This window comes from Heterodontus francisci, chromosome 12 (genome assembly GCF_036365525.1).
Source record: "Heterodontus francisci isolate sHetFra1 chromosome 12, sHetFra1.hap1, whole genome shotgun sequence".
Classification (NCBI taxonomy): Eukaryota; Metazoa; Chordata; class Chondrichthyes; order Heterodontiformes; family Heterodontidae; genus Heterodontus; species Heterodontus francisci.
In genome coordinates, this window is record NC_090382.1 from 10,850,073 (window position 1) to 10,864,682 (window position 14,610).

The following is a 14,610-nucleotide window of genomic DNA, read 5'->3' on the forward strand; positions in this document are numbered from 1 at the left end:
TCAAAAAACTCAATCAAATTAGTAAGACACGACCTCCCCTTCACAAAACCATGCTGTCTCTCGCCAATAAGCTTGTTTGTTTCCAAATGGCAGTAAGTCCTGTCCCAAATAATCCTCTCTAATAGTTTCCCTACCACTGACGTAAGGCTCACCGTTCTATAATTTCCTGGATTATCCTTGCCACTCTTCTTAAACAAAGGAACAACATTGGCTATTCTCCAGTCCTCTGGAACCTCACCTGTAGCCAATGAGGATGCAAAAATTTCTGTCAAGGCCCCAGCAATTTCTTCCCTTGCCTCCCTCAGTATTCTAGGGTAGATCCCATCAGGCCCTGGGGACTTATCTGCCTTAATGCTTTGCAAGACACCCAACACCTCCTCCTTTTTGATAATGAGATGACTGAGACTATCTGCACTCCCTTCCCTCGACTCATCATCCACCAAGTCCTTTTCTTTGGTGAATACTGATGCAAAGTACTCATTTAGCACCTCGCCCATTTCCTCTGGCTCCACACATAGATTCCCATCTCTGTCCTTGCGTGGGCCAACCCTGGTTACCCTCTTGCTCTTTATATTTGTATAAAAAGCCTTGGGATTTTCCTTAATCCTGTTTGCCAATGACTTCTCATAACCCCTTTTAGCCCTCCTGACTCCTTGCTTAAATTCCTTCCTACTGTCTTTATATCCCTCAAGTGCTTCGTCTGTTCCTAGCCTTCCAGCCCTTACACATGCTTCCTTTTTCTTTTTGACTCGGCTCACAATATCCTGCGTTATCCAAGCTTCCTGAAACTTGCCAAACTTGTCTTTCTTCCTCACAGGAACATCGCAAAGGAGTGTGTCAGGAAACAATATAATCCATGTGCAAACTAAATTTTGTTGTAAATATCCCACTCCCAGGCCAGCAGATTCTGAATACAGAACAACAAGGTTGAAGGTTCAGTTTCTCATGTATCAGTTGTCGCTAAGAATAGCACTCTCAGCTCTGGGTGAAAATTTCATGGGTTAAAGGCCCACTTCAGAGATTTGAGCACAAAATCTAGGCTGGCACTCCCAGTCCAGTACCAAGGGAGCATTGCTCTGTCGGAGATACTGTCTCTTCGTTGAGATGTTAACCAAGGCCCTCTGATATGGATGTAAAAGATCCCATGACAACTATTTTGAAGAGTAGGGGAGTTTTCCTTGGTGTCCCTTGAACAACATCACTAAAAATAGATTATTTACTCATTTATCACATTGCTATTTGTGAGATCTTGCTGTCTGCAAATGGGCTGCAGTGTTTCCCTCCATTACAATGACTAAACATCAAGAGTACTTCATTGGCTGGGAATTGCTTTGGAACATCCTGAGGTTGTGAAATGTGCTTTGAAGAGTGAAGTAAAATTCTTACATTTCTATAACTTCTGCAGGTGTGGTAGGTTTTTCCCTCACCTCCAACTGTCCTCCCAAAATGGACAACCAGCATTAGGCTGGAGAATTCCCACCATGTCAAAGCTACACCACCATGTCTAAGCAAAACTGTCTCTGTTTCCATGACGTTGCTGAGAGGCAGTGTGAGAACAGCACAAGTGTGGTTATAAAACTCTACTTCGACCCATCTAGAGATACGGCACTCAGTTCCTTCTCAAGAAGGAAATACCTATTTTATTTTTTCATGGGATGTGGGCATCACTGGCTAGGCCAGCAATTGTTGCCCATCCCTAATTGCCCTTGAGAAGGTGGTGGTGAGCTGCCTTCTTGAACCGCTGCAATCCATGTGGGGTAGGTACACCCACAGTGCTGTTAGGGAGGCAGTTCCAGGATTTTGATCCAGCGACAGTGAAGGAACGGCGATATAGTTCCAAGTCAGGATTGTGTGTGGCTTGGAGGGGAACTTGCAGGTGGTGATGTTCCCATGCGTCTGCTACCCTTGTCATTCAAGGTGGTAGAGGTTGTGGGTTTGGAAGGTGCTGTCTAAGGAGCCCTGGTGAGTTGCTGCAGTGCATCTTGTTATCCAATTTAGTTCCACATCCCAGCTTTTACCCCCTAACCCTGCTAATCAATCCTCTTCAGATACATGTCCAATTGCCTTTGAATATTCCTATGGAATCTTACAGGTAGTGCATTCCAGATCTCAGTAACCCTCTTCATGTCCCATCTAGTTCTTCTGACAATTATTTGAGATCTATGACTGCTGATTAGTGATCTATTTAGCAGTGGAAATAGTTTTTTCCCTGTTTGCAAAACCCTTCCTAATTTTGAACACCTCAATTAAATAAATCCTTAACTTTCTCTGCTGCAAGGTGAATAATTCCTGCTTCTCCAAACTCCCCAAGACCAGTAACCAAGGCAAGTAACATTCGCACCACACAAGCGTTGGACAATGACTACCTCCAACAAGAGAGAATCTAACCATCTCCCCTTGACATTCAATGGCATTACCATCACTGAATCCCCCACTATCAACATTCTAGGGGCTACCATTGACCAGAAACTGAACTGGAGTAGCCATATAAATGTCGTGGCTACAAGAGCAGGTCAGAGTTTGGGAATTCTGTAGGGAGTAACTCACCTCCTGACTCCTCAAAGCAGGTCCAGCAACTACAAGACACAAGTCAGGGATGTGATGGAATACTCTCCACTTACCTGGATGTGTGCAGCTCCAATAACACTCAATAATCTCGACACCATCCAGGACAAAGCAGTCCGTTTGATTGGCACCCCATCCACCACCTTCAACATTCACTCCCTTCACCACCGACTCACAGTGGCAGCAGTGTGTACCATTGGATAAAGAGCTGGCACAGGCGCGATGGACTGAATGGCCTCCTTCTGGGCTGTAAGGTTGTATGATTCTATAATTCTGATTCTATATTTAGAGCACTGGAGTTTACAAACTGATGGCCCAGGAGAAGTTTGTTTTATAAATTCTGGTGACGATGGTTGTGTTTTGAGAATTGCATTGTACACATTGTTCACTTGAGGCTACCATGCACACAAGAGCCAGCAGAGGGAGCTGAAAGAGAAAGTGAAGCTAAAACAGAATGAAGAAGACTCCGTCATTTTCAACAGCATGCAGCTTCTGTCTCAGTGTCTGCCTCATATTTCTCACCAAACTCGGCTAAACCTCACTCCAGTCTCGAGAACATCACAATGATGATCATCTGTTCTTGCTTATACTTTTCTCCAACACCTTTCTCATGATTCCCTGAGAAGATGGTGTTTATGGAGCAAAGCCAATTTTCCCAGCTTACATCCACTGCCAATACACACAATGGCCAGGGTTAGCACAGATTCACTAGAGTGATGCAGGGCAAAAAGGGTTAAATTATAAGGACAGGTTGCACAGACTAGGCCTGTATTCTCTTGGATGTAGAGGATTAAGGGGTGATATAATCAAGGTGTTTAAGATGATTTGATAGGGTAGAGAGAGAGGGAAACTATTACCTCTGGTGGAGAGTCCAGAAAAAGGGGGCATAATCTTAAAATTAGAGCCAGGTCATTCAGGGGTGATATCAGGAAGCACTTCTTTGCATAAAGAGTGGTGGAAATCTGAAACTCTCTCCCCTTAAAGAGCTGTTGACACTAGGGCTCAATTGAAAATTTCAAAACTGAGATTGAAAGACTTTTGTTTGGCGCTGTTAGTAATTATTACGGAGCCAAGGTGGATGGATGGAGTCAAGGGACAGATAAGCAATGATTTAAATAAATGTCAGAACAGGCTGGAGGGACTGAATAGTCTGTCCTATGTCTGACATTATTGTTGTGTGTATTTATACTTCTCTTTATTGTTTGATTGTAAAGAAATCCGACTGAACAGTTTAGCGAGGACTGTTTTATTTTTCTGCCTTCTGAAAGGTAGGTGTGATTCAGTGTTAATTATTGGTGCGAGACATGGGAAACCACACACACAGAGAATAACAACACAGGCTTCGCTTCATAAACTCCATCCTCTCAGGGAATCACAAAAAAGGTGTTGGAGAAAAGTATGAGCTAGAACAGATGATCATCATCACCTAAAATGTGTAGAAAACTTCTCCTGGGCCATCAGTTTGTAAACACCAGTGCTCTAAATATAGAATCAGAATTATAGAATCATACAACCTTACAGCCCAGAAGGAGGCCATTGAGTCCGTCGTAGCTGTGCCAGCTCTTTATCCAATTTAGTTCCACATCCCAGCTTTTACCCCCTAACCCTGCTAATCAATCCTCTTCAAATACATGTCCAATTGCCTTTGAATATTCCTATGGAATCTTGCAGGTAGTGCATTCCAGATTATAGTGTTGTGCTGTATTTTTAAGTCTTCATTTAAAATTGGATGCAGGCTTTATATTTGGATTCAACGCAAACACTATTTATTGTCTTACTTATGTAAATTGCATGATCTCAACTCCAAGTATTTTCCTCGCTAGTGTGTTTGTCTGTCTGTGTGTGTGTGTCGGTCTGTATGTGTGTGTGTGTGTCTGACTGTCTGTGTGTGTGTGTGTGTGTGTGTCTGTGTGTGTGTGTGTGAGTGTCTGTGTGTGTGTCTGTCTGTGTGTATCTGTGTGTGTGTGTGTATCTGTGTGTGTGTCTGTCTGAGTGTCTGTCTGTGTGTGTATCTGTGTGTGTGTGGCTGTGTGTGTGTCTGTGTGTGTGTGTGAGTGCCTCTTTGTGTGTGTATCTGTGTGTGTGTGTGTCTGTCTGTGTGAATCTGTGTGTGTGTGTGTATCTGTGTGTGTGTCTGTCTGAGTGTCCGTCTGTCTGTGTATCTGTGTGTGTGTCTGTGTGTGTGTCTGTTTGTGTGTGTGAATCCATGTGTGTCTGTCTGTGTGCATGTGTGTGTGTGTGTCTGTCTGTATCTGTGTGTGTGTGTCTGTGTGTGTGTCTGTGTGTGTGTGAGTGCCTCTGTGTGTGTGTATCTGTGCGTGTGTGTGTCTGTGTGTGTGTGTGTCTGTCTGTGTGTGTGAATCCATGTGTGTCTGTCTGTGTGCATGTGTGTGTGTGTGTGTCTGTCTGTAACTGTGTGTGTCTGTCTGTGTGTGTGTCTGTGCGTGTGTGTTTGTCTCTGTGTGTGTCTATCTGTCTGTGTGTGTGTCTGTTTGTCTGTGTGTGTGTATCTGTGTGTGTGTCTGTCTCTGTGTGTGTCTATCTGTCTGTGTGTGTGTGTGTGTGTCTGTCTGTCTGTATGTGTGTGTGTGTCTGACTGTGTCTGTGTGTGTGTATCCGTGTGTGTGAGTGTCTGTGTGTGTGTGTGTCTGTGTATGTGTGTGTGTCTGTCTGTGTGTGTGTGGTGCTCTTTGTACATCATTGGCTGGATTTTGTTGTGCCAGCAGGGCTCTCGGTGGTGGGTTGAAAAGCCTTTCAGAGACCCCCAGCACAAATTAACAGCACTCAGGTACTCAGGTACTTCACTGCCCCTTCAAAGACGGGGACCCCGCCTCCAAGAGCTGCTGACCAATTAGTAGTAAAGGCCTGCTCGGGTATGCAATTGAAACCCAACAGAACCACGTCCAACTCGAATCTGACCCGGCCTGAGTCCTTTGATTTTTTTTCCCGTGCCCGACCTGACCAGACTACCGAAATGATTTTGATTATATTAAAGATGTTGTGCTCTACTTTGGATGGAATGGAGACACTCACTTGCTCACTGCAGACTGGTGCGGAGTCCGGATGTACGTTTTCCGTCTTGACTTCCTGGCTGTTCAAATTTTGAAGCTTTTCCCTCCCTGACCAAAAGGCAGCTCTGTGTCCGACCTGGCCTGACCCGAGCCGAGCCCGAATGCCAGACCCGGAAGAAAGACCCAGCCTGGCCCGAACCCGACATATATCGTCGGGTCTGGTCACGTTCAGGACGGGTAGTCATAATACTCAGTAGTATCGGCAGTGCCACTGGGAGCGATGGCCACTGCTGGTACTGCAAGATGCCTTGGGCCCAGGCCAGTGGTGAAACCCCACACCAAGGGTAAGTAAGGCGGAATCACTGGAGCTAGACTGGCACACCCCAGTGAGGTGGGCGTTTAGTGCAGGGGGAGGAGGGGTTAACGTTTTTCCTGGCAGGCACCCTCCATGGGCAATCTGAGACCCAGGGAGGAGGGCGCCACCCAAGCCCACAAGGAGGTCGCCTTGTTTTACTGGGCAACCTCCCTGCATGACAGAGGCCCCCCACCGCACCACCCCTCCCCCCCCCCACCACTGGTTAAATACCAGCAGTGGCAGGAAGAGGCCCTTAATTAGTCGGTAAGAGGCCACTTAAGGGCCTCAATTGGCATCTGGGTGGGAAGGTCATCATCGGCCTATCCTGCCCCCCGACTATTCTGGTGTGACAGGAAGGTGATGGGCCCTCCATCCCCCACCTCGAACCCATCTCCGGGTTGCAGGGGGAGAGTGGGGGTGCCCATAAAATTAAGCCCCAAGAGTTAAGTCTGCATCTCAAAATGGTGTCTCCTCCTGATGATGTCATCAGTTGCATCAGTGACCTAATCTCTTAAAGGTGCAGTTTCTTAAAGTGAAGTCTCCAGTGCACTACATTACACAGATCTCAACAACTCTCCTCATTTCCCCTCTCGTTCTTTTGGCAAATATTTTAAATCTATGACCCCTGGTTGGTGACCTATTTCTCTGCTCTAAGGAAAACAATCCCAGCTTTCCCAAACTCTCCACATAACTGAAGTCCCTCTTCTTTGGTATCATCCTGGTAAAGCTACTTGGTACCCTCATAAAAACTCTTTCTATCTTCACAAGGGGGAGTACTCAGAACGGTACTCAATACTGCAGCTTAACCAGTGATTTATAAACATTTTCCTCATTTACTTTTTCAATGTGTCTATTTCGAAAGCCAAGTGTCCCACTTTCTGAACTGCCTTATCAACTTGCCCTACCACCTTCAAAGATTTGTCAATATATATCCCCAGGTCTCTCTGCTCTTGCACCTCACCTCAAAATAGTACCATTTAGATGATACTGCCTGCCCATATTGTTCCTCCCAAAGTGCATCACTTCACACTTATCCACATTAAATTGTACACACAGAAGTGTTCAGTAAGTGTCATAAAACACATGGAAACAGGTCTCATACTTTTAGAAAATCTATTGAGAAAGCTCTGTCAGGGTTGAATATTTATTTTCACCTGTTATTTATGCACTGTTATTTGGATTGGGGCCAATAAATGTCTTGCAAGCAGAGAAATCCATATTTCAAATGGCGGAGTTTGAAAGTGTATTTATTGCTGGTGCTGAGAGTGAGAGGTACAGACTGCTGTGTTTGCAGTGTTCTGCAGAACAAATGACTACACAGCTACAAGAAGTTTCCAACAGGAGAGGCTGCTGAGGTTAGCTGAAACATAGTTTTGAAGCAAGTTTGGAGAGAAGCGAGGTAAAACAAGAGAGAGAGAGAGATAGAGAGAGAGGAATAGAGGCACAAAGATAGAGAGAAAAAATTTATATACAGGCAGAGAGCACAGAGAGATAGAGGTAGAGACACCTAGACAGAAAGTGAGAGACAGAGAGGGACAGAGAGAGAAAGAGAACAAAAAAGAGCAAGTCAGAGAGAGACAGAGAGAGTGAGAGATAGAGAAAGAGAAATATAGAGTGGGTGAGAGAGAGAGACAAAGTGAGAGAAAGGCAGAGAGAGAGGGAGAGAGAGACAGAGAGACAGACAGAGGGAGAGGCGAAGAGAGGAAGTCAGAGAAAGGAACAGAGAGAGAGAGAGAAAGAGAAACAGAGTGAGAGAGTGACAGAGTGAGAGAAAGGCAGAGAGAGTCAGACAGGGGGAGAGAGGCAAAGAGAGGAAGAGAGAGACACAGGTAGAGAGTAAAACAGTAAGACAGGCAGAGAGCACAGAGAGAGAGATAGAGAGACACAGAGACTGAAAGTGAAAGAGAGAGAAAGAGTCAAGGAGAGGGAGACTGAGTGAGATAGAGAGAAATAAAGAGGAGGCAGAGAGAGACAGAGACAGTGAGAGAGAGGGAAACAGTGAGAGATAGACAAGAGAAATATAGAGTGAGAGAGACAGAGTGAAAGAAGGCAGGGAGAGAGTGTGACAGAGATAGAGAGAGAGGGCGGAGGGAGAATAATAATATTGGTAGCAGATTAGAGAGAGCGTGATGCAAGTTGGAAGAGGTTACTGGGATTGTACTCAGCAGCTTGTCATGACGGAAAAGCAATTCCTGCTGGTGAACTACTTGGAAAAATGCTGAATATTAAAGGGGAGTCGGAAGGGCTGCAGACTCTGGGTATTGTGATTGTGGTGTGTACATCATTGAAACTTCTACACTTCCTTGGACTCATTGATTTCTCTGACAGTAAGTGAGTCTCCCAGCTGTTTTCTTGTCTTTTCCAGTACTTATTTTGTAATGAGTTTAACAAGGTGCACGACAGTAAAACTGCAACCTGTTCTTGGCTTTTCCATGGACTCCAGCAGTTTTATTCATTTATTGGTTTCCGACTTCTGCCAGATGCTTTCAGCTGCGGTTGTCACTCTGCGAAGCGGCTCTATCCACACCTTGCCAGCAGTATGTCAGTCTGCACGGGGAGCTGGGAATCCTGTGTATGGCCAGTGTTCTCCTAACACAGAGAAATCGGCATTGCTTTTTACCTCAGCAAGGCTTTTAATAAAAAAAGCAGCACTTCCTGAAATTGGGACAGATCCATGCTGTCTCACCTTTCTACAGTGACAGCATTATTCTTACTGTGGGACTGAAAGCCACACTCAGTTTGTAGAGAAGCTGATCAGGGCACTGTGGAATTAGGAAAAGGCAAAGTTGTGTAGAATTGTTACAGGTTGTGAGGAAACAGATAGGGTCTAATATTTACAGGAAGTCGGGGAGGGAATGGGGCAGTGTGGTAGGAAAGAGGAAACCTGGAAATCTTGGGAACATCGATATTAACAGCAGGAACTCATTACCATTTTCTTCTTCCATTTCAATCCTTGTTAATCTAGCTGGCTGCTGGATGAGAAAGCCTATTACAAGAGGCATACCCAGGGACCCTTGAGGTCTGGAGAGATCTGGGCATGGTGGTGGGGGAGGGGATGCATGGGTGTCAAATTCCGACAATTGGGAGGGTGGGAGGTGGAGATGGGAACTCAGGATTGGGACTTGTTGGTGGTGGGTGGGATGGGGGGCAGTGTCATCAAATGCAGCAGAGCAGAGAGAGTTTGCAATTGGGAAGCTAAAGGTTTCCTCGTGGGTCTGGGGGGGTGGGGGTTGGTGGGTGTGGTGGTGTGGAACAGTCCTGCTCCTCTCGGCCCACAAGGAGTGCTGAAAAAGGCATTTACCTTCTTGAATCTCCAGCTCCTGCCTCCCAATCAGTATCAGGTTTCCAGACCACTGGCAAACTCATGGAGCAACTGTTATATTTACATCAGGCACCCGATTCCACTCTAGGGCGGGTCATTTATACACCACATATTGCCGTACAAATGGCTGCAGATGTGTAGAGGGTAGGTGGGGGCCCGTTCTCCGATATTTAATTTTTAACTCCTCCTACGACCCTCTCCCACCTGTTTTTGGAGGGTTACTATTGAGGCCATTGTAACACCTTGCCCAGACGTCACCATTTAAAGGTCAATAGACAATGATTGTCTATCTTAGAGCAGGGGCACAGCAGAAATCTGCTTCACAAGGTAATATTGACATGATTACAATGTGCCCAGAACCACAGATTTCCAACCTACTTCGCTCAGAGTTCCATCCAACCCGGTTTCAGTACCAGCATAATTCTGGGCACCGTGTTACTTAAAAGAAACTCTCCCACCTGATCCCTACACCTCCCGACCCCCACCCCAGCTCCCAAACACTCCCTCAGCACCCCCAGTCCCTGGCCCCTAGCCTCCAGGCCCCAGCCTCCCTCTGGCCTCCCCCCCATCCCCAGAACACCATGCCCCCTGAGCCCTGGATCCAGCCCTCAGCTTCCCAGACCCCCACCTCTGCGCAACCACCCCCCCAATCCCCCAGCACTCATTGCCCAGCCCCCCACCTCTGCGCACCCCCCCCCCCGCAATCCCCCAGCACTCACTGCCCAGCCCCCCACCTCTGCGCACCCCCCCCAATCCCCCAGCACTCACTGCCCAGCCCCCCACCTCTGCGCACACCGCCCCCCCAATCCCCCAGCACTCACTGCCCAGCCCCCCACCTCTGCGCACCCCCCCAATCCCCCAGCACTCACTGCCCAGCCCCCCACCTCTGCGCACCCCCCCAATCCCCCAGCACTCACTGCCCAGCCCCCCACCTCTGCGCACCCCCCCGCAATCCCCCAGCACTCACTGCCCAGCCCCCCACCTCTGCGCACCCCCCCAATCCCCCAGCACTCACTGCCCAGCCCCCCACCTCTGCGCAACCACCCCCCCAATCCCCCAGCACTCATTGCCCAGCCCCCCACCTCTGCGCACCCCCCCGCAATCCCCCAGCACTCACTGCCCAGCCCCCCACCTCTGCGCAACCACCCCCCCAATCCCCCAGCACTCATTGCCCAGCCCCCCACCTCTGCGCACCCCCCCGCAATCCCCCAGCACTCACTGCCCAGCCCCCCACCTCTGCGCACCCCCCCAATCCCCCAGCACTCACTGCCCAGCCCCCCACCTCTGCGCACCCCCCCCAATCCCCCAGCACTCACTGCCCAGCCCCCCACCTCTGCGCACCCCCCCCAATCCCCCAGCACTCACTGCCCAGCCCCCCACCTCTGCGCACACCGCCCCCCCAATCCCCCAGCACTCACTGCCCAGCCCCCCACCTCTGCGCACCCCCCCCCCAATCCCCCAGCACTCACTGCCCAGCCCCCCACCTCTGCGCACCCCCCCCCCAATCCCCCAGCACTCACTGCCTCCTCCTGACGGTTAGGATACAAGTTGCTCAGAATTTGCAGTGATCCAATTGCAAGTAGCAATTACCCAGGAGTATGCAAAGAGTGCTGGATTTAAAATAGCAGCCGGATGTGATACTTCGGTGGTTACATGTGCAAGTGCAGCTCCTGTGCTCTATCAAACTGACAGCAGCAAGAGTGTGAATAATGAGGAAGGCTTCAGTAGGACCCACAGCGAGCGTGCATTAGTGTGATGTTCCATAAAAAAAACCATCCAGCGCATCAAACTTCTCAATGAGGTACATAAATAGAGTGAGGCATGATGGATTAACAAGAGTCACCATAGGAAAGCTTGAGCTCCCATTAGCAGGGATCTAGCCTGCACACTTAACACTCAGATTTATGTTTTACTCCAGCTGCAGCAGGATCATGTTGGCAAATTCTTTGTGATATGTTAGTTCTGGGACCGTAGAACCCTGGCTCATGCAGCAGCTCCCAAGGGACCTACTTTAAATTTACTTCAACAGAGAGGGAGGCTGTCCAAACGTAAAGAGCTGGGTGTGGTATATCACTGGGAATCCGAGTGTGGGATTTCACTGGGAGTCAGGGTGTGGGATATCACTGGGAGCCAGGGTGTGGGATATCACTGGGAGCCAGGGTGTGGGATATCACTGGGAGTCAGGGTGTGGGATATCACTGGGAGTCAAAATGGGATATCACTGGGAGTCAGTGTGTAGGATATCACTGGGAGTCAGGGTGCGGGATATCACTAGAAGCTAAGGTGTGTGATATTACTGGGAGCCTTGGTGTGGGACATCACTGGGAGTCCGGGTTTCGGATATCACTGGGAGTCACTGTGTAGGATATCACTGGGAGTCAGGGTTTGGGATATCACTGGGAGTCACTGTGTAGGATAGCACTGGGAGTCAGGGTGTGGGATATCACTGGGAGTCACTGTGTAGGATATCACTGGGAGTCAGGGTGTGGGATATCATTAGAAGTCCGGGTGTGTGATATTACTGGGAGTCAGTGTGGAGGCTATCACTGGGAGTCCAGGTGTGTGATATTACCGGGAGTCACTGTGTAGGCTATCACTGGGAGTCCAGGTGTGTGATATTACTGGGAGACTTGGTGTGGGACATCACTGGGAGTCAGTGTGTAGGATATCACTCGGGGTCAGTGTGTAGGATATCACTGGGAGTCAGGGTGTGGAATATCACTGGGAGTCAGGGTGTGGAATATCACTAGAAGTCCAGGTGTGTGATATTACTGGGAGCCTTGGTGTGGGACATCACTGGGAGTCATTGTGCAGGATATCACTCGGGGTCAGTGTGTAGGATATCACTGGGAGTCAGGGTGTGGAATATCACTGGGAGTCAGGGTGTGGAATATCACTGGGAATCAGGGTGTGGAATATCACTGGGAATCAGGGTGTGGGATATCACTGGGAGTCAGTGTGTGGGATGTCACTGGGAGTCAGTGTGTGGAATATCACTGGGAATCAGGGTGTGGGATATCACTGGGAGTCAGGGTGTGGGATATCACTGGGAGTCAGGGTGTGGAATATCACTGGGAATCAGGGTGTGGGATATCACTGGGAGTCCGGGTGTGGGATATCACTGGGAGTCAGGGTGTGGAATATCACTGGGGGTCCGGGTGTGGGATATCACTAGAAGGTGTTAGCAATTTTGGAAAGTGTGAAAATAGATAAGTCCCCTGGGCCAGATGGGATTTATCCTAGGATTCTCTGGGAAGCCAGGGAAGAGATTGCAGAGCCATTGTCCTTGACCGTTATGTCGTCATTGTCAACAGGAATAGTGCCGGAAGACTGGAGGATAGCAAATGTTGTCCCCTTGTTCAAGAAGGGGAGTAGAGACAGCCCTGGTAATTATAGACCTGTGAGCCTTACTTCGGTTGTGGGTAAAATGTTGGAAAAGGTTATAAGAGATAGGATTTATAATCATCTTGAAAAGAATAAGTTCATTAGCGATAGTCAGCACGGTTTTGTGAAGGGTAGGTCGTGCCTCACAAACCTTATTGAGTTTTTAGAGAAGGTGACCAAACAGGTTGATGAGGGTAAAGCTGTGGATGTGGTGTATATGGATTTCAGTAAGGCGTTTGATAAGGTTCCCCACGGTAGGCTATTGCAGAAAATACGGAAGTATGGGGTTGAAGGTGATTTAGTGCTTTGGATCAGAAATTGGCCAGCTGAAAGAAGACAGAGGGTGGTGGTTGATGGCAAATGCTCATCCTGGAGTTTAGTTACTAGTGGTGTACCGCAAGGATCTGTTTTGGGGCCACTGCTGTTTGTCATATTTATAAATGACCTGGAAGAGGGTGTAGAAGGGTGGGTTAGTAAATTTGTGGATGACACGAAGGTCGGTGGAGTTGTGGATAGTGCCGAAGGATGTTGTAGGGTACAGAGGGACATAGATAGGCTGCAGAGCTGGGCTGAGAGATGGCAAATGGAGTTTAATGCGGAAAAGTGTGAGGTGATTCACTTTGGAAGGAGTAACAGGAATGCAGAGTACTGAGCTAATGGGAAGATTCTTGGTAGTGTAGATGAGCAGAGAGATCTTGGTGTCCAGGTACATAAATCCCTGAAAGTTGCCACCCAGGTTAATAGGGCTGTTAAGAAGGCATATGGCGTGTTAGCTTTTATTTGTAGGGGGATCGAGTTTCGGAGCCACGAGGTCATGCTGCAGCTGGACAAAACTCTGGTGCGGCCGCAACTGGAGTATTGCGTGCAGTTCTGGTCACCACATTATAGGAAGGATGTGGAAGCTTTGGAAAGGGTGCAGAGGAGATTTACTAGGATGTTGCCTGGTATGGAGGGAAGGTCTTACAAGGAAAGGCTGAGGGACTTGAGGTTGTTTTCGTTAGAGAGAAGGAGGAGGAGAGGTGACTTAATAGAGACATATAAGATAATCAGAGGGTTAGATCGGGTGGATAGTGAGAGTCTTTTTCTTCGGATGGTGATGGCAAACACGAGGGGACATAGCTTTAAATTGAGGGGTGATAGATATAGGACAGATGTCAGAGGTAGTTTCTTTACTCAGAGAGTAGTAGGGGCGTGGAATGCCCTGCCTGCAACAGTAGTAGACCCGCCAACTTTAAGGGCATTTAAGTGGTCATTGGATAGACATATGGATGAAAATGGAATAGTGTAGGTCAGATGGTTTCACAGGTCGGCGCAACATCGAGGGCCGAAGGGCATGTACTGCGCTGTAATGTGCTATGTTCTCTATGTTCTAAGTCCAGATGTGTGATAGTACTAGGAGCCCTGGTGTGGGATATCACTGGGAGTCTCATTGTGGGATATCACTGGGAGTCAAGGTGTGGGATATGACTGGGAGTCAGGGTGTGGAATATCACTAGAGGTCCAGGTGTGTGATATTACTGGGAGTCAGGGTGTGGGATATCCCTGGGAGTCAGTGGGTAGGATATCACTGGGAGTCAGGGTGTGGGATATCGCTAGAAGTCCAGGTGTGTGATATCACTGGGATTCTAACTGTGGGATATCACTGGGATTCAGGGTGTGGGATATCACTAGAAGTCCAGGTGTGTGATATTACTGGGAGCCTTGGTGTGGTATATCACTGGGATTCCAACTGTGGGATATCACTGGGAGCCTTGGTGTGGGATATCACTAGAGGTCCAGGCATGTGATATGACTGGGAGCCTTGGCGTGGGATATCACTGGGAGTCCGACTGTGGGATATCACTCGGTGTCAGTGTGTGGGATATCACTAGAGGTCCAGGCGTGTGACATTACTAGGAGCCTTGGTGTGGAATATTACTGGGAGCCTCAGTGTGTAGGATATCACTGGGAGTCAGGGTGTGTGATATCACTAG

At 48.3% G+C, this 14,610-nt stretch overlaps 1 protein-coding gene across 1 annotated transcript in view; it reads left to right on the forward strand.

Moving 5' to 3' along the window:
• Positions 1-8,146: 8,146 nt before the first annotated feature.
• LOC137376087 (A-type potassium channel modulatory protein KCNIP1-like) overlaps positions 8,147-14,610 on the forward strand; it is a 133,107-nt gene continuing 126,643 nt past the window's right edge. The window contains exon 1 of the mRNA XM_068044117.1: positions 8,147-8,258. Coding sequence (XP_067900218.1) covers positions 8,147-8,258 — 112 coding nt within the window. The remainder of the gene's footprint in view (positions 8,259-14,610) is intronic.